The sequence below is a fragment of the Rosa rugosa genome, chromosome 6 (assembly GCF_958449725.1).
Source record: "Rosa rugosa chromosome 6, drRosRugo1.1, whole genome shotgun sequence".
NCBI classification, from domain to species: Eukaryota; Viridiplantae; Streptophyta; class Magnoliopsida; order Rosales; family Rosaceae; genus Rosa; species Rosa rugosa.
This window is the reverse complement of record NC_084825.1, coordinates 37,408,098-37,429,331: the sequence shown is the minus strand read 5'-3', so window position 1 is coordinate 37,429,331 and position 21,234 is coordinate 37,408,098. Positions and strand designations below refer to the sequence as shown.

The following is a 21,234-nucleotide window of genomic DNA, read 5'->3' as shown; positions in this document are numbered from 1 at the left end:
AAGGAGGAGGAGATAAGATATATGATTGTGGAGAAAGATAATTTGAAGAAAAAACTGAACAAAAAGGAACAGGAAATAAGGAAAATCACGGAGGACATGGTGAATCTGGAGGAACGAAATGCTACACTTGTGACCGAGAATCTCTGCCTTGCATCATTGGTGAATGAGTTAGAGATAAAATTGAAGGAATTGGAGCAAATGTTGAAACCAAAGACTCACACCTCAACATCAGCTCAGCAGCACAGCTCCCCACCACCTAACTCAACAGAAGAAAAAAAAAATGAATCAAATGGAGCTGCATCTAAGGCTGCTGAAAACACAGAAAAGAAAGATCAATCGACTATTGAGGAAGGTCAGTCCCATGGGATCTGCACAGTCGAAGAATTTGCAGCAGCAGCAGCTCAATCTCCACCTCACTGCACAGCGGCAGAAGAAACTCAATCTCCACCTCCATCACACAAGGACTCACAGTTCTAGAGCCCCACAGTCCACATGCTCACAGTGGAGGAAATGGAACAACAAGTTGACATGTTTCAGATAGTGAAAAGTCCTATAGTTGCAGAAGCATTTCCACTTCGTAACTTGAGCATAGAGAAAGAGAAGAAGACACCAGAGCAGAGCAAAAAGAGCGAGTTAACAATGCACCTTACAGAGCAACATTCCGGTGAAACGGTATCATCAATGGGTCTCTACTCTTACGTTGTGAGATTAAAGAATAAGAGAAGAACACAGAAAAAAGACAACATTTACTGGTGGGGAGATGTGAAAGCAAAACGACAGAAGAAAGCAAAGGAGATTGAACAGAGATTGAAAGATGCTGAAAAGAAAGAAAAAGAAAAGGAGAAGAAGGCCTCACTGTCAAATGCTGAACGTAAAAGGCTACAACAGATGGTAGCACAACAGAACATGGACGATTTACCAGAGGATGTTCTGGACGTAATAAGAGAGATGGACGCTGCAGAAAATGCACAAATCAATAAAGAGCCAGAAGAGAAACAGCTACCTCCTGAGGTCGTAGACTGGGAGAAGTGCAAAGTATACAATTTTATGGACCAGGACACCAAGAGCAGAGTCCAGAATTACTGGCAAAATGCACCATCAGGGTAATACTTTAATTAAGTTAAAATTCTATTTTAAACTTATTGTAACTGACCAAGTAACTGTTTATGTAACTATCAAAGTAACTGGCCAAGACGAAAATTCTATTTTAAACTTATTGTCACTGGCCGAGTAATTGTTTATGTAACTATCAAAGTAACTGACCAGGGCATCGTTCATGTATATAGCGAAGTCACTGGCCATGTGAAGTCGCTGGCCAAGTCACTGTCCATATAACTGACAAAGTAACTGGCAAATGAGTTGGGCAAGTGAAGTCACTGGCCAAGTCGCTGTCCATGTAACTGACAAAGTAACTGGCCATGTGAAGTCGCTGGCCAAGTCACTGTCCATGTGAAGTCGCTGGCCAAGTCACTGTCCATGTAACTGACAAAGTAACTGGCAAATGAGTTGGGCAAGTGAAGTCACTAGCCAAGTCGTTGTCCATGTAACTGACAAAGTAACTGGCCATGTGAAGTCGCTGGCCAAGTCACTGTCCATGTAACTGCAGAAGTCACTGGCCATGTGATTGTTAAATAACAAACATCACAATCTATGTTACTTACACTATTCATTCTTTGCAGAGTATACTTCTGGGATGGAAGACGGTATGGAGCACAGGTTTCAAGACAGGATTTAAAAGACATGATCATGGATGAACCGATAGCAAGCAATTGCATAGAATGTTATGGAATTCTCTTGACTGATCAGCTGTTGGAGAAAGAATCACATGGCTTGGATGTCCCAACTTTCATGAATCCTTTATGCTGGGTAAGTAGCGGAATGATTATCAATCTACAATCAAAGCAAACAATTCTTAATTGATAAAAACTTGTCTTTTTTTTTTTCTTACAAACAACATTCAGCAGAAAATTTGACTGTGTATTATGTACATCTGTACCTCTGTGAACCACTGTTCTAGAATCTGGCAAGATCAAACTATATATTCTTCCCAATCTCACATGAATCAGGATTTCATCATACACTGCTCATTTTTGACAAGCAATTAAAGCAATGGTTTCACTCTGATTCAAAGAGATCGAAAAAATCATAAACTGGAAAATGCTTTCAAAATGTCCGAAAAATGGTATGGAACACTTTTTTCATACTAATTTCATATATTTAATTTAAGCAGAAAGCATATTATTGATTATGTTGCGATGTTGGAAATGCAGGTTGAAATGGTAGAGCTTTGGATGGCAGCAGTCAAAGAACAAGCAAATGACATGCTAGAACAAGGATGCAGAATGAAATTTGATGAAGAAAACAGTTCAGAAGAACAACTGAAAATGATGGAAGTTCCATTGACTGAAACAGAGAAAGAAAGCATAAAGTGGGTCAAGGATAACTATAAAAAAAATGGAATTGACAGAAATCAAAGACAACCCTCAGCAAGGAGAAGATTCGTAAGTACACAGCTCTTTAAAAATGTCAATATAATCATTATAAAGTTCAAATTCATTTACTTCAATTTTTATATGATGAACAGATTGGATTGCAGACTTTTTGTAATGTACACAATGGAGAAAATTTCGAAAAAAGGGAGAGTTCCAAAGAAGCTCACAAAGGATGATATTTTGAATTTTAGAGCTCATGTTGTAAAGTCATTTGCAGAAAGTAGCAACAGCTGGAACTCAAAACAAAATGAAGTGTAGAAATTTCTTTAGGGAATAGGATATGTTATATAGTTTTTTCGAATTGAATCATCATATATATCCACTCACTTGTTCAATCGAAATTTCCATTTTTTAATATTTTCTTCCAGATATTGCTTCAGTTTGATATGATCTTCTGAAACGAATTCATGTACTTAGGTACCTTTTAAAGTAAGTAATTGGCTAAGTTACAGAGAAACTGAATGTCACTGGAAATGGCGACCTGAATGTCATAGACCAAGTCACTGGTCAAGTCACTGTACGTCTCAAGTAACTGGCAAAGTCACTGACAACGTAACTGCCCAAGTAACTAGCCAAGACACTAAACTAGTCAATCAATAAGTCTACACATCTTATAGCAAGACAATGAACAAGTCACCAGCCATGATTTGGCAAAATAATTGTAACAGATAATGTCATGAGCCAATACATAAAACAAGTAACTGTAAAAAAATTCATGTTCTTATGTATCCTATAAAGTAACTGGCCAAGTCACTGGACAAGTAACTGTAAAACAAATTCATGTCCTCATGTTCCCTATAAAGTAACTGGCCAAGTCACAGCCAAAATGATATTTCTATTGTAGTTTGCAGCGTGCCGCTGCACCTCAACGGCAGCATGCCGCTGCCCATTAACTAACCAAAGTTGTTGTGTCTATTTCTGTTTTTTTTTTTTTTTTTTAATTTCATTAATATTTGCAGCGTGCCGCTGCACCGCAACGGCAGCGTTCCGCTGCACAATTCAGAAAATCATTCTCTAGAATCTTAGTGGAAGACGATGAAAAATTAACCAGCCATTATTTGACAAAAGTGACTGTAAAAACTAACACCATGAGTGAAAAAATAGAACAACTAACTGTGACTGTTTCAAATTACCTATCTAACCCCAGAACTACAAAAATTTACGATTACTACCAGTAGCAGTTATCTAAACCGAGCACGACTAAAATGACCATTTTCTGTGACTTTTCACAATTTCAAAACTCACAGAAACCGCTGAAGATTTTCTCTCCGGCGAAAACAGCAGAAAACGACTGATTTACCTACTCAGTTAACCGGTGCCTAAGCAAGAGTAATTCACCGACTAAGCCCCAAATTCTAGGGTTTTATAAATTTACCGAAAATCTTCGAAAACCTGTCCTCGTAAAGGTGAAATCCTCCTCCTACTTTCATATAATTTGGATTTGAATAGCTTAGGTTTTGTTTGAATTAGGAAAGATATTTCAATTGCATGTGGAGTCTCATGAGAAAATGAATTTGCATGCGAGATTTGTTTGAATTTCAAGTGGAATCGAATGAGAAAATGAATTTCGGTGTGAAATTTGTTTGAATTTCATGTGGAATCGGATAAGAAAATGGTGAGATTTGTTTAAATTACATGTGGAATCTGATGAGAAAATGCTGAATTCTGTTTGAATTACATGTGGAATCCGATGAGAAAATGGTGAGTTTTGTTTCAATTACATGTGGATCTGATGAGAAAATGAATTTTCTTGTGAATTTTGTTTGAATTACATGTGGAATCTGATGTGACAACATTTCAGCGTTTTGTCATTCTTCAATGTCTTTGTAACTGCCCATGTCGCTGCACTAGTCACTGGCTATGATCAAGTCACTAGCCAAGTCACTGTTCATGTCACTGTTTGAATAACATTTGGAATCCGATGAGAAAATGGTGACTTTTGTTTCAATTAGACATGGAATCTGATGAGAAAATGAATTTTCTTGTGAGTTTTGTTTCAATTACATGTGGAATCTGATGCGAGAACATTTCAGCATTTTTATCACTGTTCAATGTCTTTGTAACTGCCCATGTCGTTGCACTAGTCACTGGTTATGATCAAGTCACTAGCCAAGTCATTGTTCATGGCACTGTTTATGTCACTATCATTAACATGTGAGTAACTATGTCACTGATTATGAAACTATCAAAATCATTATTGACTTATCATTTTCTTAACCGTTTACAGGATTTTTATAAACTTCAAGGAAATGGAACAACAAAAAAGAAAACAAAGAGACGAATATGAAGAAGAACAATCTGAAGAACAAAGTCCAGAAGAAACAATTGCTGAAAAGTTGAAACAGATAAAATCAAAGAAATCAAAAGAGGGAAAAAAAGAAAGCAAAGAACTGATGAAGAAAAAGTTCCAGCCAAGAAGATAGAAGAAGAAAATGGATAAAAGGAAGCCAAAAAAAGAGAGTACAAAGAAGAAGGAAGAAACTGACGAGGAAGAAGATACAAAGGATGATGAAGAGGAAAAAGTCCCAGGGAAAAGGAAAAGATATGTAAAAGAGGGTTCTGTGCAGTATCGCACAATGCTTGCTTTTCTGAAAACAATTTCAGAAAACAAAAATAAGCTCACTGAAGGGACTTTAGAGCTGCTGCAGAAAACGCCCTTTCCAACACTGATAGATGCATTCCATGGAGGTTCAATTAAAGAAAAGGATGCAAAGAAATCAGATGATTTAATCACGCTTCTGCTACAAGCATACAACACCGACACAGACCTTTTCGTGTTTGGGAATAAGAAATTCAGAATGTCCACAAGTGATATATCTATGATTTTAGGAGTACTGGGATCGGGCTTATCAGTACCAAAGAGCAAAGAAGGGGCATACAGTTCTGAGTTCGTGACGAAATACTTTGACCAAAAGCAGAGGATCAACAAGGCAGCTGCAGAGGAAGCTTTGAAGAAAGCATTGGCAGAAAATCCAGAAACAGGAGAAGAAGAAAAGAAACGGGACAGAAATGTTGCCATATTAGTACTCTTGAACCTTTTCATAAAACTCCTGTTCCTAAACTCTGGAGGAACAATATCTTGGGACTATGTAAGAGTCTGTGAAGAGGTGGAAAGTCTGGGAAAATACAGCTGGGCAAAGGAAGTTGGTGACTTCCTTAAAAAGTCGATTAAAAGAAAGGCAAAAGAATCCCAAAACATGGCAGGTTGCGTGATATTAGTGATGGTAAGTCCCGGTACCTTGTTAAAATTTAGTTTGTCCCATAAATAACTACGTATGCTGTTGTGAGTACAAAAACTAGATCACTGTTATGTCATTGGTCAGGTCACTGGCCAAGTCACTGTTTATGTTACTGTTAAGTTTATGTCACCTGCAAGGTCATTGTTTATGTATTTACCTATGTCATTGGTTATGTTTGTGATATTCAGATTCTTAAGCAGCTGTTTGAAAAATTACTAATTTTCTATTTTAATATTTTATTTTCCAAACAACACTGGTTTTGCCACAAGACAGGAGTAGTGCCGCCAATTGCTGGAAGGGAAACAGAAAATCACGGGATCAGAAAGTGGCAGTTAAAGACCCTGATTGAAAAAAAAAAAAGGGATTTCGACATAATGGCGAAGTTGAAGGTATGTTAATTTGATGTAGAAAAACTGGGCCATTGGTCTTGTCACTGGTCTTCTAATTATTCATGTGACAATCATGTTCAATATTGTTGTTGTAGCGTTCCAACTGCTCAGGTCACTGAGCAAGTCACTGAACATGTCACTGCCCATGTTACTGTTATATGGTCATGTTACAGTGCATGTAACTTCCTATGTCACTGACAAGTTTTTGTAATTTTGTTTCAGAAAATCTTTAGTAAAGTTAAAGAAGATGCAGCAGAGGAAGATGATTCTGAGTCTAATACAGACATAGAAAGTCAAGAAGAAAAGGTTGAAAAGAGAACCAGTGGAAAGAAAGCTGAACACATTAACAATGAGAAGATGGAGACAGAGATAGGGAAGACCAATGAAGAGAAGAACGAATTACAGAGAAAGCTGGAGGGAAAAGAAGAAGAGATAAGTGCTTTGAAAAAAGACGTTGAGGAGAAAGAAAAGGAAATTGGGAAAATAAACGAAGAGAAGGAGGATGTGTTATTGGAAAATGAGGTGCTGAAAATTAAGAAAGCCTCACTGATTAAAAGAGTGAAGCAATTGGAGGGCATAGTGATGTCACTAACTGAGAAGTATGAGTCGCCAATAGCACGTCCAAGTGATGACAACGATTCAACTCCTCCTCCCCCACCACCTAGTTTCCCTAGCCTCCACCAAAATCAAAGGCCCCTCAGGACAAGCCAACTGAAAGCAAGCACTCCAAAAACACAAAATCTCAAGGTGGAATTCAGGGGACTCAATCACAACCTGCCTACTCCACAACAAGCGCATCTGAGATGACATCTGCTGCACCACACTCAACTGACCGAGGAGATCAGTCACCACTTCAATGCCTTGCCGAAGCAGCTGCACAGATTCATTCACCAACCTCTCCTGAGGTTAAATTGAGAATGACTGAAGATGCTTGCACACCGAATACTGCTTGGGTTAATGCATTGTTTGTGTTTCCACCTCCGGGCGCATTACAAACTCCACCTCCACGAAAAGTCAGTTTGGAAGATATGCAAGCAAAGCCGCAGAAGTATCAGATCATTATATCACCAGAGGTTCAGCCTGTTTTTGACGTTGAACCAATCAATTGCTTTCCTCATACGGAACAGATGACAAGAGCTGAGTTCATCAAGCCAATTTTAGAGGACGTATCAGGGGAGGACTCAGAATCTATTGGCCTCTATTGTTATGTGGTTAGGACGAAGAGAAAGGAGAGAGTACAAAAAAAACATCATATTTTCTGGTGGGACGAGGTAAAAGAGCAAAGGCAGAGGGCAAAAATGACCAGACTGCCAGCACTGAAAAAGAAAAAAGGACAGACAACTGAACAACTGCCAGAGGAGGAACTGATACATGATTTGACGATTTATGTGGATGACGAGGAACAAATAGAAAAAAACAAAATTGAAGTGATAGATTGGCAAAAGCTACAACTGTACAACCTACTTGACATCCAAAACAAAAGCAAATTAGAGAAGTACTGGAACAAGGCAGAACAAAGGTAATATTTCATGTTACAGCCCACCAGCTGTTGACTTCAATTTCCATGTAGCTGGCCTAGTCACTAGCCAAGTCACTGTCCAGATCATGGCAATTCCCATGTAGCTGGCCTAGTCACTGGCCAAGTCACTGTCCAGATCATGGCAATTGCCATGTAGCTGGCCAAGTCACTGTCAAGATCATATTCAATTTCCATGTAGCTGGCCAAGTCACTGTCCAGATCATTGGCAAGTGAAAAGTAACTGGCTAAGTCACTGGACTAACAACATTCTATGTTATGCAGCGTATTATTCTGGGAGGGAAAAGAGTCTGGAAGCGAAATCACAAGGGCAGATGTCAAAATGTTGATCAGCGATCATCCAATAGCAAACAACTGGATTGATAGCTATGGGGAATTGTTGAAGGACGAACTGCAAAACGAAAGTTCACAAAGTTTGGGAAGATCTGCTTTTATGCATAGCATGTGTTGGGTAAGTATGACGAGCAATTTCTATAAACATTGAATCCTTATGTCTCATTCTTTGTTTATTTATAACTCGTTCTATGTATTTTTTTTTTTTAAATAGTATTCGACAATACATTTAACTGTGAGAAACCTCCATCAATACTTGTGTGAGCCGCTGTTCGAAAACATGGGAAAATGCAGCATGCTTTTCTTCCCAATTACCCATAATGAAGAATTTCACCACACGCTCTTGGTCTTCGACAAGGACATACCGCAATGGCTGCATTTTGATTCGATGAAACCAAGAAGAGCAGGAACAGGGGAGTGCTTTAAAAGTATAAAAAAATTGGGAAGAAACTTCTTACTGACCATATATCTGACCATGTAACTGACCATGTAACTATCACTCATAATCTGTTAAAAAATACAGGTTGAAATGGTCGAGCTGTGGATGAGAGCAGTCAAAGATCAAGCAGACGATATGCTGCAGCAAGGCTGCCGAATGAAATTTGACAAGCGTCAAAGCACTCACACATAATTAAAAATGGTTGAAAGTATTTTGAGCGATGATGAGATAAGAACAATAAGGTGGATAAAGGAAAATTATGACGGTGGAAGGATCCCTTTGAACCATGCCATAATCTGCCCCCAACAGCAGGAAGGAACGTAAGTCTATATTCAAAAATTTAAAATGATTACTGTTACTAAGTTGATCAAAATCATTAACTTGAAATTTTTAATTGACAACAGATTAGATTGCGGACCTTTTGTAATGTATTACATGGACAGAATGGCAAAAGAGGAGAAGATACCAAACAAAGTCACCAAAGCTCAGATAATGAAATTCAAAGCTCAAATATTCAAAAAATTTGCTGTACATAATTAGAGATGGAACTCAGCAAATTAAGAATTTTAGAAATTTGTTTCTTTAGTTCAGAATTTCATAAATTTGTTGTTTAGTTCAGACTATGACTTGTATGAATCTTTTTATTCAAGATTAATGCATCTTCTGAATTCATAGGACAAGTCACTGACTATGTAAATATGATGCCCGCATATAATTGAAAGTGTCATTGTTAAATTCAATACTGCCCATTATGTAACTGCTTAAGTCACTGGCCAAGTAAAAAAAAAACTGAATGTCATTGGCCAAGTCACTAGGCAAGTTACTGTAAAACTTAAGTAACTGACCATGTAACTGACAATGTATGTAACTGGCCATGTAACTAAGCATGTAACTGAATATGTAACTGGACAAAAAACATTAAAACTCGAAGTCACTAGAGAAGTCACAGCCAAAGTGATATTACTATTTCAGTTTGCAGTGTGCCGCTGCACCGCAACGGCAGCGTTCCTCTACCATTAACAAACCCAAGTTGTTGTAGCTACTTCATTTTTTAATTTTCATTAATATTTGCAGCGTGCCGCTGCACCGCAACAACCAAACAAAGTTTTTACACCTAATTTTTTTATTTTTCATTAACATTTGCAGCGTGCCGCTGCACCGCAACGGCAGCGTTCCGCTGCCAATGACCAAATCTATATGCAGTGATCCAACTACAAGTCATTGAACAAGTCACTGCCAAGATAACTAAAAACTAAAGTCAATGGACAAATCAATGTAAATCTAAAGAAAATGGTTATGTCACTGTACATGTAACTAATAAAAACCTGTAGACACAAAGAATACTGAAGGATTTATAAAAGAAGAAAGCATATACACTGTCTCATAGTCAAAAAAAATTCCAATGAGTAAGCACCGTACAAGCACTTATTATCATTTATTGAAAAAAATGAAAAATCAAAACAAAATTTCAAACTGTATTGGAGTCACTTGCTATGTCACTTGCCATGTAACCGTTAAAGGCATGTACGCAGAATTCAACCTATATCGGAGCTGTACAACTCTTTCTGTTGTGGCCATCACATTTTCCGCACCTACCACACTTGATCACCCTGGTTTTCTTGCTCCTTTTTCTGAACCTCTTCTTTCTAGGCCTTCCCGGTGGTCTTCTAGTCAAAGGCGGCTGCAATATCACCGCGTCTCTACCAAAATCATGCACTTGTTTTGAAATAGAGGGAAGAGGATTAATTGGGAAAGAATAAGTTTCTCGATATTTCTCCACCTTGTACAGCTCATTGACATACAAATACGGGGAAGAACCATGTTGTTGGATCACTACAAGGGCATGCGAACATGGGAAGCCGTACAGCTGCCATTCTCCACACGAACAAAAGCGAGTTTCCAAATTTACCATGCTATTGTACTTCTGGCAGTGAACTTCATACACATAAGTATCAGACCTGCTCACTCTCCAATGCCTTCCGACTTCCAAATTCTCCTTCAGCTTCTTTTCAATCACAGGGCACAACTCAGACAACCATTCCTGAGCATCCTGCTTCCGAGCAGCAATTGAAGCCATGGACTTCACTCTAATCCCATCTTTAATATCAAGAATAGGAAGACTCTTCAAAGGCAACACCCAATTATTGAAAGACTCAGCCAAGTTATTTGTCATTTCACCAAATCTTTCGCCGTTAAAGTAAACCATACACCAGTTCTCCTTGGGGAGATCCTCCAGAAACTGAGCAACTATGTTGCCGCCTTCACTCCTCAAGATGTCCATGTTGAACTCATACATCTCTGGTGTGCGAGAATAAGCACAACACATAAACAAGTAAGGAATCCGATCCTTAAGGTAAGAACCAGCTGGAAATTTGTCAGAAAGGTTAGCCATCAGATGTCTAAAACAAAATCCATGTGGATTATTGGGAAACACCCTAGGGAAAACACTAACAAGACCAACATGACGATCAGAAATGAACGTCACCCTCCTCATAGGGTGTTTTGCAAACTCTTCAGCCAAAACCTCAAGAAAAAATCTCCAATTACTCTCATTTTCAGAATCCACAATAGCATAAGCAACTGGATACAAACCTGAAAAGAAAAAAAAATGATGTCACTGTCATGTAACTGTTAATGTCACTAACCATGTCGCTGACATAACTGCATATTACTTGACAGTGACATGGCCAGGGACATGTCATTCAAATCACAGAACATTTAAGTCATTGGACATGTAACTGTCAATGAACATGTAAATGACCATGTCAGTAGCTATGTAACTAACCATGTCACTTACATTACAAAAAAAAAACAGAACATGGCAGGAAATAGAAAACAAGAAAATCAAAAAAACCAGAAATAAAGAATTAAGGAGATTCAACCTTGATTCGCATCCTTTGCCGATGCAGCAATAATCTGCCCCTTGTACTTGTTGGTAATGAATGTAGCATCAATGAAAAGAATAGGTCGACAAGATTGAAAACCCTTCATCCATGCACCATAGCTCACAAACATACGCTGAAACCTGTGTGTTTCTCGATGAAACTCAACCACTATCCTAGAGTCAGGGTTTGACTTCATAACAGACTCACTGAACCAAAGTAGCTGAGCATAAGAATCAGCTTCATCACCATGTAGGGTTGTTTTTGCCAACTCCGTACCATACCAAATTGTACGATAAGGAACATCCAAACCATAGTCACTCTTGATCTCATCAGCTATATCAATTGCCTTTTTGTTTGGATTGGCACGAATCTTATCAAGCACAATAGACTTGACAACCTTCGATCCCATCATCTTACTCTTCTGCAAACGAATCACACCATGACAAGTGTGAACATTAACCAACCTTTTAATCATAAAGAAACCATTAGCCCTGCATAAATGAGCCTTCACAAGCCAATTGCAGCCCTGAGAATGTTTCTTAGAACACTGAGCAATAACACGAACCTTGTCATTTCTAACAAACTCATATGAAAAACCAATTTCTATGGCATACTTACAAAGCTTATCCCTAAACTCAACAACCCCACCCTCAAACTTTTGGCCTTCAGAATGAATACAACTCTCCCAACCTTTCGTCATATAACTCTTCGGTGCCTCTGCCCTATAACACCCCAAATAATCATTCTCCTCAAGCATGGTACTAGAATCCTCACACACTGTATTACTCACCACGCTTTCACTAACAGAAGGCAAATCAGTCACAAACACTTCAACAAAATCAGAATTGTAACGAACCAAATTCCTAAAAATCATTCTCATATCAACTTCACTAGCTCTCTAGAAAACATGAAGTAGAATCCGGAGGAATAATGTACCTCAACATGAAATTGCCTTGAATCAAATCCGGAAAACGAGAGCGTATGAAATTGCATAGGTCAACAAACGACCAATTATGCAACAATGGAACTGTCGCTGCTTCACCAGAATAAATAAACTTGACAACATAGCTAGTATCCATAATAACTGCACAAGAATAAAACAAATCACTATCCATGTCACTACTAAGGAAATCAACAGAATCAATACAAACAAGTCACTGCCAAAGTAACTGTTAATGCCTGAACAGAAGAACAATATTATAAATGTAACTGGCCATGTCACTACTAAGGAATCAACAAAATAACACAAACAGATCACTGTCAAAGTCACTATTAATGCCTGAACATAAGAACAACATCATACTCACAAAATAAATGATAATTCTTGAACAAAACAGCAGTATTAAAAATGTAACTGGCCATGTAACTGATAAAAAAATCACAGTATAGAACAAAATATAGTACCGCAATAGCACAAAACATCATCAACAATTCAAAATAGCACTGAGTCGACGAAGGAGAAGAACACAGTAATCCAAAACGAACAATTCAACAATTTAACACAAACAACAAAAATACACTGCAAAATCCAAAACGAACAAATTCACAGAGAGAAGTCTTACCGATAAAATCAGAGAAAACCAGAGAGAGCAAGAAATTGAGAGACTGTAACTAAGCACTGACTCGACGAAGAAGAAGAACACAATAACGTGATCAAAGCGAACACCGACGAAGCCAGAGATCCAGAAAAAAGAGAAAAGAGCTGCGTTAGCTACAAAACCAATCAAAACTGAGATTTCAGATCGTCGCAGAGGCACAAAATGAAATCAGAAGCTTCCGACGGAGAGGGAGGCGAAGAAAGAATATCGGAAAGAGAGTTCCGATCAAATCGAATCGGAAGCTTTCTGATCAAAAGAGGAGAGAGAAAATTTGAGCTCGCAGATTTTGAAATGGAAGGTTATAAAAATTTATTACCTTAGGGGCAGAATCAGAATGATAAAAATTAAAAACTGACATTTTTTAACATGACCTCATTATTTATAGGGACTAAAATAATATTAATTACAATTCACAATGGACTTTTTTATCAAGTGGGAAACTAGGTGACCTTATTATCATTTCACTCTCTAAAGTGACCTTTTCCATCATTTCCCTTAAAATTATTGCTGCAGCTGTTGTATATTCTTAATTTTATAATTATATATTATAAAAAATAAAATAAAAATTATAAAAATTCAAAACCGCCTAGGCGCCACCTAGGCATCCGCCTGAGCGTCTGGGCGCTAGTCCTTTGGTCACCGCCCGACTAGCGCTTAGCGATTTTTAGAACCATGGTTAACACTAATTATTTTGTGAACTGAATAACGAATTAACGATAAGGATGGAACAAAAAGACAAAAAAAATAGTAATAAATTCTTATTTGGGTGGAGAAGATGAAGATTAATGTTAGGGTGCGGCAATTGCCACCCTACCATTTTCTTAGTTCACCCTACAAACATTTGAATTATTGAAAGACTATATTAGCCAAGTGCAAAATGACTGATATGTACATTAATTTTCTAAAATCCAAACATGTAAGAAAAAATAAATATATAAGTAATTAATTAAATACAAAGACTACTTAATTTCTCATTGGATAAATTAATCTTTATCTTCTCCACCCAAATTTGAATTTATTACTATTTTTTTGTCTTTTTGTTGCTTCTTCATTGTTAATTCGTTATTCAATTCACAAAACCATTATTTTTAACTTCATCAAAATCTTTGCAATATTTTTTTTGTGAACACCAAAAGTAAAAATTTAAAACACAAAGAAAAAAAAAATCAATCTCTTCTTCATTGATCATAGTTGTAAATTTACTAATCTTTTTACATGGATTGAAATAGAGAACGTTGAAATTGAAAGAAAAAATTAAAAAAATGAGAGTAAATCAGATTATGATTTTATTAGGAAATTTTAATAAATTTTAATCTTTTTATGAGTATAAATTAAATGAGATATTTTTGTTAAAAACATTTATTTTTTTAATTGGATAAGTCATATAAGGATATTGTTGGAAAGGAAAATGGGTTAAATAAGTAAATTTAATAATTGACATTAAAATGTAGGATGTAATGAGTAAGTAGGGTGAACAAAGAAAATAATAGAGTGGCAATAGCCGCACCCTTAATGTTAACTGATGAGAATTTAAGTAGCATTTCTATTTAGTTAATTAGTTATGTATTTAGTTTTCTTTACATATTGAATTTTAGAAAATTAGTGTACTTATTAGTTATTTTACACTTGAGTAATATAATTTTTCAATAACTGAAATGTTCATAGTGTGAACTAAGAAAATAATAGGGTGGCCATAGCTGCACCCAAAATATATTGAAAGAAAAAAAAAATTAAATGTTGCAGGCATATCATTATTGATAGAATCAACAAATTAAGGAGGCTCAACATCTGACAAAAAAAAAAAAGGCCCGCTCTCGAGCTACAAAATAAGCAAGCAAGATTTTTTTTTTTTGTTTATACAGTCTCTCCCATAATTCACAACACAACCAGCCTGAGCAAAAGAGAGAAAATTCATGTTGCAAGTATTCTATGTTGGTGGAACAAAAGAGGAAACTGAACGACGGATTGGTAGTATAGTAATGACAAAGGCGTAACTACACATGGGCTCCGTTGGGCTACAGCCCATCCCAAATTTTGAAAAAACCTAAAATTTGTAGCTTAATTATGCTTTAACAGATTAAATATTAAAAATTAGCCCACCTCAAATTTCTAAACTTAGCTTGATATGTTATTAAACTTAGCCCATATGTTATTTCTTTTCTTGTTTTAGTCATACATATGTTATTTTTTTGCTTGAAGTATTTGATTTGATTTTATTTTGTATTATGCTTTAAGAGGCATAGTCGCATAAAAAATTTGTTTTTTTTTTTAGTAAATTAGTTCTGAGAAATAGCCAACTGAGAATTACAATACATATTCAATAATTAAAGATTTTTGCTTCTATTCAAGGGCGCGGGGTACAATTTGAGTAGGTGTGTTCTTTGTCTTAAACTTTTGTTATCGAATTTCTATCTTATAATGTTGATTTTTTGGGTCATTTAGCTATTTATTGATTATTTAATATATAATGTAGTTTAATTTAAGAAAAGAATGAAACATATTACTTGTAAAACTTAAGGAAAAAAATAATAATCTGAAAGCATTTTTAAACTTTTAAGAAAATATATTTTTTTAGCCCACCCTATTTTAAAATCCTACCTCCGCCATTACTGATCTCTTTCAATCATGGTCCTAAATGTCACTACTAATTATACAAAATGTGCAAGTCATTTTCTGTCATTTATTGTATGGGAGTTTCTATTCATACCTCCAAAATTGGTATTTAGACCTCCCCACTTAATAGACCTCTAACTTACTTTTACAAATAACCAATATGCTATCTACACCTCCCTAACATCATCCAATAATATCAATAAAAACCTTTTATTTAGAGTGTTCTATTCATATACCTCCAAAATCGGTAGTTAGACCTCCATCAATTTTTGAACATTTCACAATATTATTTTACTCTTGATACAACTAAGCTAAAAATAATAATTAAAAACAAAAAAAAAAACTTTCAATTGATAGCCCCCCCCCCCCCCCCCCCTTCTTATTGTTGTATTTTGAAGGCATATGCATCTTTAGAGCCCAAGAGCAGTTCATTTCTTCAACATCCTAAGATTCCCTCGTTTCATATATTTGCTCGATGGGAACAGTATGCTTCAATGGATGAGTATGATTTTAAGAGAAAGTGGTCTGTTGGTGTTTTGGTTAGAGAATATTGCATATCCAAAATTGACTTGAGGAACTGCAAAATAAGGAACTGGTCTGTTGATTTCTCCGTTGCTTGGTAAGGATGAAGACCATAACAAAAACAAAAGGAAAAAAATGGCATGAGGATGACCATTTGTTGATTTCATACCTCTAAACGGGAAAAGACTTTATTTAATTTTTTTTTCGTGAATTCAACTCACAATAGACTAGTTATCATACATGAGCTGTTTATTTGATAAAAAATAAAAATAAAAACGTAATGCAGGTAAAAATGATCACCACCAAATCCAACATGCGCTCATATCTTTGTTTGCAAGTCACTATTTAACATACCATCATATATATGGGATCTTTGAGTGAGTGAATCGATCACCAACAAATCCAACATTAGCTCATATATCTTTGTTTGCAAGTCACTATTTAACATACAATCATATATATGGGATCTTTGAGTGAGTGAATTGACGTATCTAAAATTCTTGGAGCTCCTAAGTTTTCAATAAAACTTTAGGTTTTCTCGTTTTTGGTTGCGGGGTCTCGTCTGGTGGCGCCCCGGCTCTGGTGTGGGCCTAAGAGTGGTCGGCGCTAGGTGGAAAGGCAGGGTTGGTTTTCGTCTCTGTTGGTTCTGGATTTCTGTGATAGTGGTCAGCGGGAGGAGACTGGGCATATGGGTTTTCAGAGGAGGCTTTTCAAGGCCGCTCTATTATGTTGACATAGAGGATGGCTATGGCGGTGGCTATATTTTCTTGTTTGAGGCCCATCACATAACAGATCTGCAGTGGGGTGGAGCAATGGTGCTAGTACCAATCCAGCTACAGCGGCCGTCATTTGTGGTCCGGTGACTGTTGTTTGACGGTGGATTGTGGGTTGCAACGATTTCCTTTTGGTTTTTGTTAGGGTTTTGTTTTTTGAGTTAGTTTGTTGGTTAGGGTTAATAAGTCCCTACTCCTTTGAGTTAGGGTTGTGTTCCTACTCTTTTGAGCTAGGATTAGGTCTAGGTGGTATGCCATGTAAATGGTGTCATTCTCGAGGACGATTTGGTTCAACTTTAGTTTACTGTGGTGGTCGATCTGATGACGAGCAATCCTTTACATGTGGTCTAGTACTTTTTGGACAGTGTTGTAATGGACGCAGTCTTTTGCTGTTGACTACTAGGTACTACTGGGACATTCGGGATCATATGATCAAAGTAACCTTGGAAATGGGTGTATTGTGGTTAGAATTTGGGCACATTGGCCTGATGGTATCTGTAACCACTAACCACGGTTTCTTGGGGTTGCGGTTTGTGTCCCCCCAGTGTATAATTTCCGATTGATTGAATAAACCTTCTATCTTCCCCTGAAAAAAAAAAACAAACAAACAAATATATCATGGAAGATTTTCTTGTCATTGTTACCAAAAAAGGATTTTTATTAACTTTAATTTGGAGTCCCTATATATATATATATCATTCAAAATTTGACTTTTAGAAATTGAGAAAAAAAAAAAAAAAAAAAAACCCAAAAAATGAAGCTCTTTAGCTCTTAGTAGGAAAAACTCATTCCTATATTTTCTTTTAATCTACACCCATTCACATAATTAAACCTTCCTTATAGGTATTCAGTCTATAATTATGATTTTTCACTTTTTTTAGTTTGACTATTTTACCCTTCTGATTGAATAGGTAAAATATTCCTCAAATATAACCGTTGACTTTTTAGTAGAATATTCATTTCATCTCATTCACTGGAAATGAAATAGAATAATCCAACACACTTGTCATTAACTTTCACTTGCTAATTTTGGTATTTTTAGATGAACCACAGGTATAACTGTATAATTTTTCCTATCGTACAGGTGTTAAATATCATGTGAGTTTTAACATAAGCAAATGATTTAGGTACGTATCATTTAAGAGTTCACAATTTATACCTATCAATCAGGAAATAACTTAGGTAGAATGAACCATAGGTAAAATTGCATAATTTTGTCTATCATTCAGGTGTTAAACATCGTGTGAGTTTTAACATAAGCAAATTATTTAGATACCTATCATTCAGGGAGTTCACAATTTGTACCTAAATCATTCAGAGAATGACTTGGGCACCTATAATTCAAACTTTTGAATGTGGAGATTACATAACCTCCAACCCAGGTATTGATTTCAATTGCTGGAATCAAGAGTTGATTAATTCTAGGCGATGTCTTTGTGCAACCTTTTCAAGAGTTGCATCTGCAGAAAGTTTGGGGATGGTGGCAGCTTTAATAATTCTTAACAACAATGAGTTTTAATATTTATCCTATTTAATAGGGGTTTTTTTTATAGATAAACCTAATTAATAGGTTTGGGTTTATATTAAAACAATCATATAGATGGGTTTAATCTAAAAAGTGTGTGAATTTGGGTGTAGAATCAAATTCTCCAAAGAAATTAAGTACTTAGTTGATAGCAATGCAAATGAATCAGTTCCTAACTCTTGCATTCTTGCAAAGAGGATATAAGCTTCTGTACTATGTAACTAAAGTTCATCTCTTAAACTCAAGGCAATGTAGCAACAAAATTTTACAAGGATGGAGCTACAAGATTGTTCCACGATCAGGTGGTACAGAGTCATTATATTGATGATGATCATGATGCCTATCACGTGCAAGTTGCGGCAATGGTGCTTCCAGCTGAAGAACCTTCATGACTTGTCCTGCTTTAGGCCTCTCCTTGTTGCTGGGGTGCGTGCACCATAATCCCACAATTAGCAAGCACTTCATTTCACTTGGATCAAACTCCATATCCAATGTCTCATCAGCTACATCGAGAAGATTTCCTGCAATGTACGATTGCCAAACCCACTCAAAAAGTGGCACGTGATATTCTCCATCTTGGTAAGTTCGCCTTCCACAAGCAATTTCCAAAACCACAACTCCAAAACTGAACATGTCCGATTCCTTGCTTGCTCTCCCTTGAAAAGCATATTCCGGGGCCATGTATCCAAAAGTCCCTGCCACCCCGGTTGTCCTAGTCCTCAAGTGAGGATCCAAGAGCTTAGCAATCCCAAAATCACCGAGCTTAGTGTTAAAATCGTTGTCCAAAAGTACATTTGCTGATTTAATATCCCTATGAAGGATGCACTGCTCTGCATCTTCGTGTAGATAATGAAGCGCTGAGGCCAAGCCCAAAGCTATCCTGTACCTGAAATTCCATTGCAGCGTTGTTCTGGGGCCAAAAAGATGAGCATCAAGGCTGCTATTTGGCATGTAAGCATAAACAAGTAAACATTCGCCTTGCTCATGACACCATCCTATAAACATCACCAAGTTTTTATGTATCAAGCGGCTTATGATTTTCACTTCATTGATGAAAACTTTCTCATAGTGCTCAGAGTCGGCAAAGATTCGCTTCACAGCAACCGAGCAGCCTAGATCCTGTAGGACTCCTCTATAAACTTGTCCTGACCCTCCATGGCCTAGCCTTCTGTCATTTGCAAAGCCAAAGGTAGCTGCAACTAATTCTTGGTAAGAAAATCGTCTTGGAAAGGCTAGTGTCTCAAGATGCTTACTTATAGAAGGTACTGCAGCATTGGAGCAAACATTTTCCTGTCTTTTGATCTTTGTTACGCGCCAACATAAGGCCACACTAAGCATTAAAATGAAGAAAGTAACTGCAGTTATCGCCACTATCAAGAATATTGCACGCTTCCCTTTCCTGCTTTTATCATCAGAATCTAAATCTGAAGTGAACTCCCATGTAGATATAATAAGGTTTTCCGGGTATGTTCCAGTAGTAGCTGAGAAACCAAACGCAACCTTTTCGGGAAGAACATCTCGCAGGTCGATTTTCAAAGAAAGAGAATTATCATACCTCGTAGCTTCATTGTATGTCCAAAACACAGTCAGCATGTAGGTGCTAGCATCAAAAGTTACTTGTGCAGATATCACATTTCTTGATCTCGTGACGTTAAAATCCCACCTATCATTGACGACCGATGAAATACTATTTACATTGATCCCAACATGAGGTCCCTCAGGATCCCATTCGTTTGTGTAGCTATCAAACTCAACCAGGACAACTTTGTTTTGGGACGTCTCGAAATGATTGGTGATGTTGAACAGTCCTAGATCACCCCCGGCTGAGTTAGGCGGAATTGGATAGCCAAAAGGTGCAAGGAAAAAGGCAAATCCATCAGTGAAGTTATTTTGGCTATTAGTGTCCATCATGAATGTGAAGTTGGTAGTGAAGTTTGACAGTGACCGAGCTTTGGTAGTAGAGTCCCAAAGGTGGAAAGGTTTTGAATAAGTACACCGCCCTACACGAAATATGTCAAGGTTTGGGTTGAATTCAACATTTCCCGACTTAATCTTGGCATTGCCTTGGTAGAGTATGTTCTCTGTATCAGGGTTGAAGTGAGGTATACTAAATGAAGTTGGATGAGCAAAGAGAGAAAGAAAGTTGATGAAAATGAAGAGACTAAAGGTTGCCTTCCTGCAGCCGGCTTTAAGAGACATTGCGCATAGAAAGAAAAGCTGTAATAAGCAAAGAAGCAAAAAAGACTACATATATATATATGTAAGATTAATTCTGAGTTTTGAAGCAGGGCTAGGCAATCAATTAAACCAATAAGAATCCATCCTAGGAATAATCTACTAGCTAGCTACAATGTTGCAAAGCAGGAATTAAATTTTTCTATGGACCTAGCGTAGATCGACAACATGATAAACAACATCCCTAATTGAATCAACAACGAAATCATAAGAATTTTATGGCCGGATATGTCATATAGGTTATGGCAGTACTAACTATTAGAATCTCGGATAACCAATTTGGCATTATTGCATTTGTAAGGTTATGGAATTTCATCAATATATATTCCTCTTAGCAACGATCTTTGTTGTGTTGAGGAGATGAAAAGGAATCCAAAGACGGTATTGAAATTAATAACATGCACATCAACACTTGAGATGAAAAGGAGTACAGAATTAGAAACTACTCCATTATTTATGTCATTAGGGTAAAAAGGGGTAAAAATCACAAATGATCATTGGATCATCCCTTGATAAAAAAAATGTGAATAATAATGGTTGATATTGTCATTTATATTCAAATTGAGTTCCAATTCACAATTATGCCAAAATCACGTAAAAACAAGACCAAGTGCGTAGCACGTGATAGGCTAATTTTGTCAACGAATTAAGAGT

The 21,234-nt window shown here is 36.8% G+C and overlaps 1 protein-coding gene across 1 annotated transcript; it reads right to left on the bottom strand.

Moving 5' to 3' along the window:
- Positions 1–18,544: 18,544 nt before the first annotated feature.
- On the bottom strand, positions 18,545–20,544 carry LOC133718579 (L-type lectin-domain containing receptor kinase IX.1-like). Its single transcript, XM_062145440.1, has one exon. It carries the CDS (start codon positions 20,542–20,544, stop codon positions 18,625–18,627), a length of 1,920 nt encoding a protein of 639 aa, XP_062001424.1. The 3' UTR covers positions 18,545–18,624.
- Between the last annotated feature and the right edge of the window lie 690 nt (positions 20,545–21,234).

Excerpts from the sequence above, each read along its gene's own strand:
- LOC133718579 (XM_062145440.1), bottom strand. The coding sequence starts at position 20,544 with ATGTCTCTTAAAGCCGGCTGCAGGAAGGCAACCTTTAGTCTCTTCATT.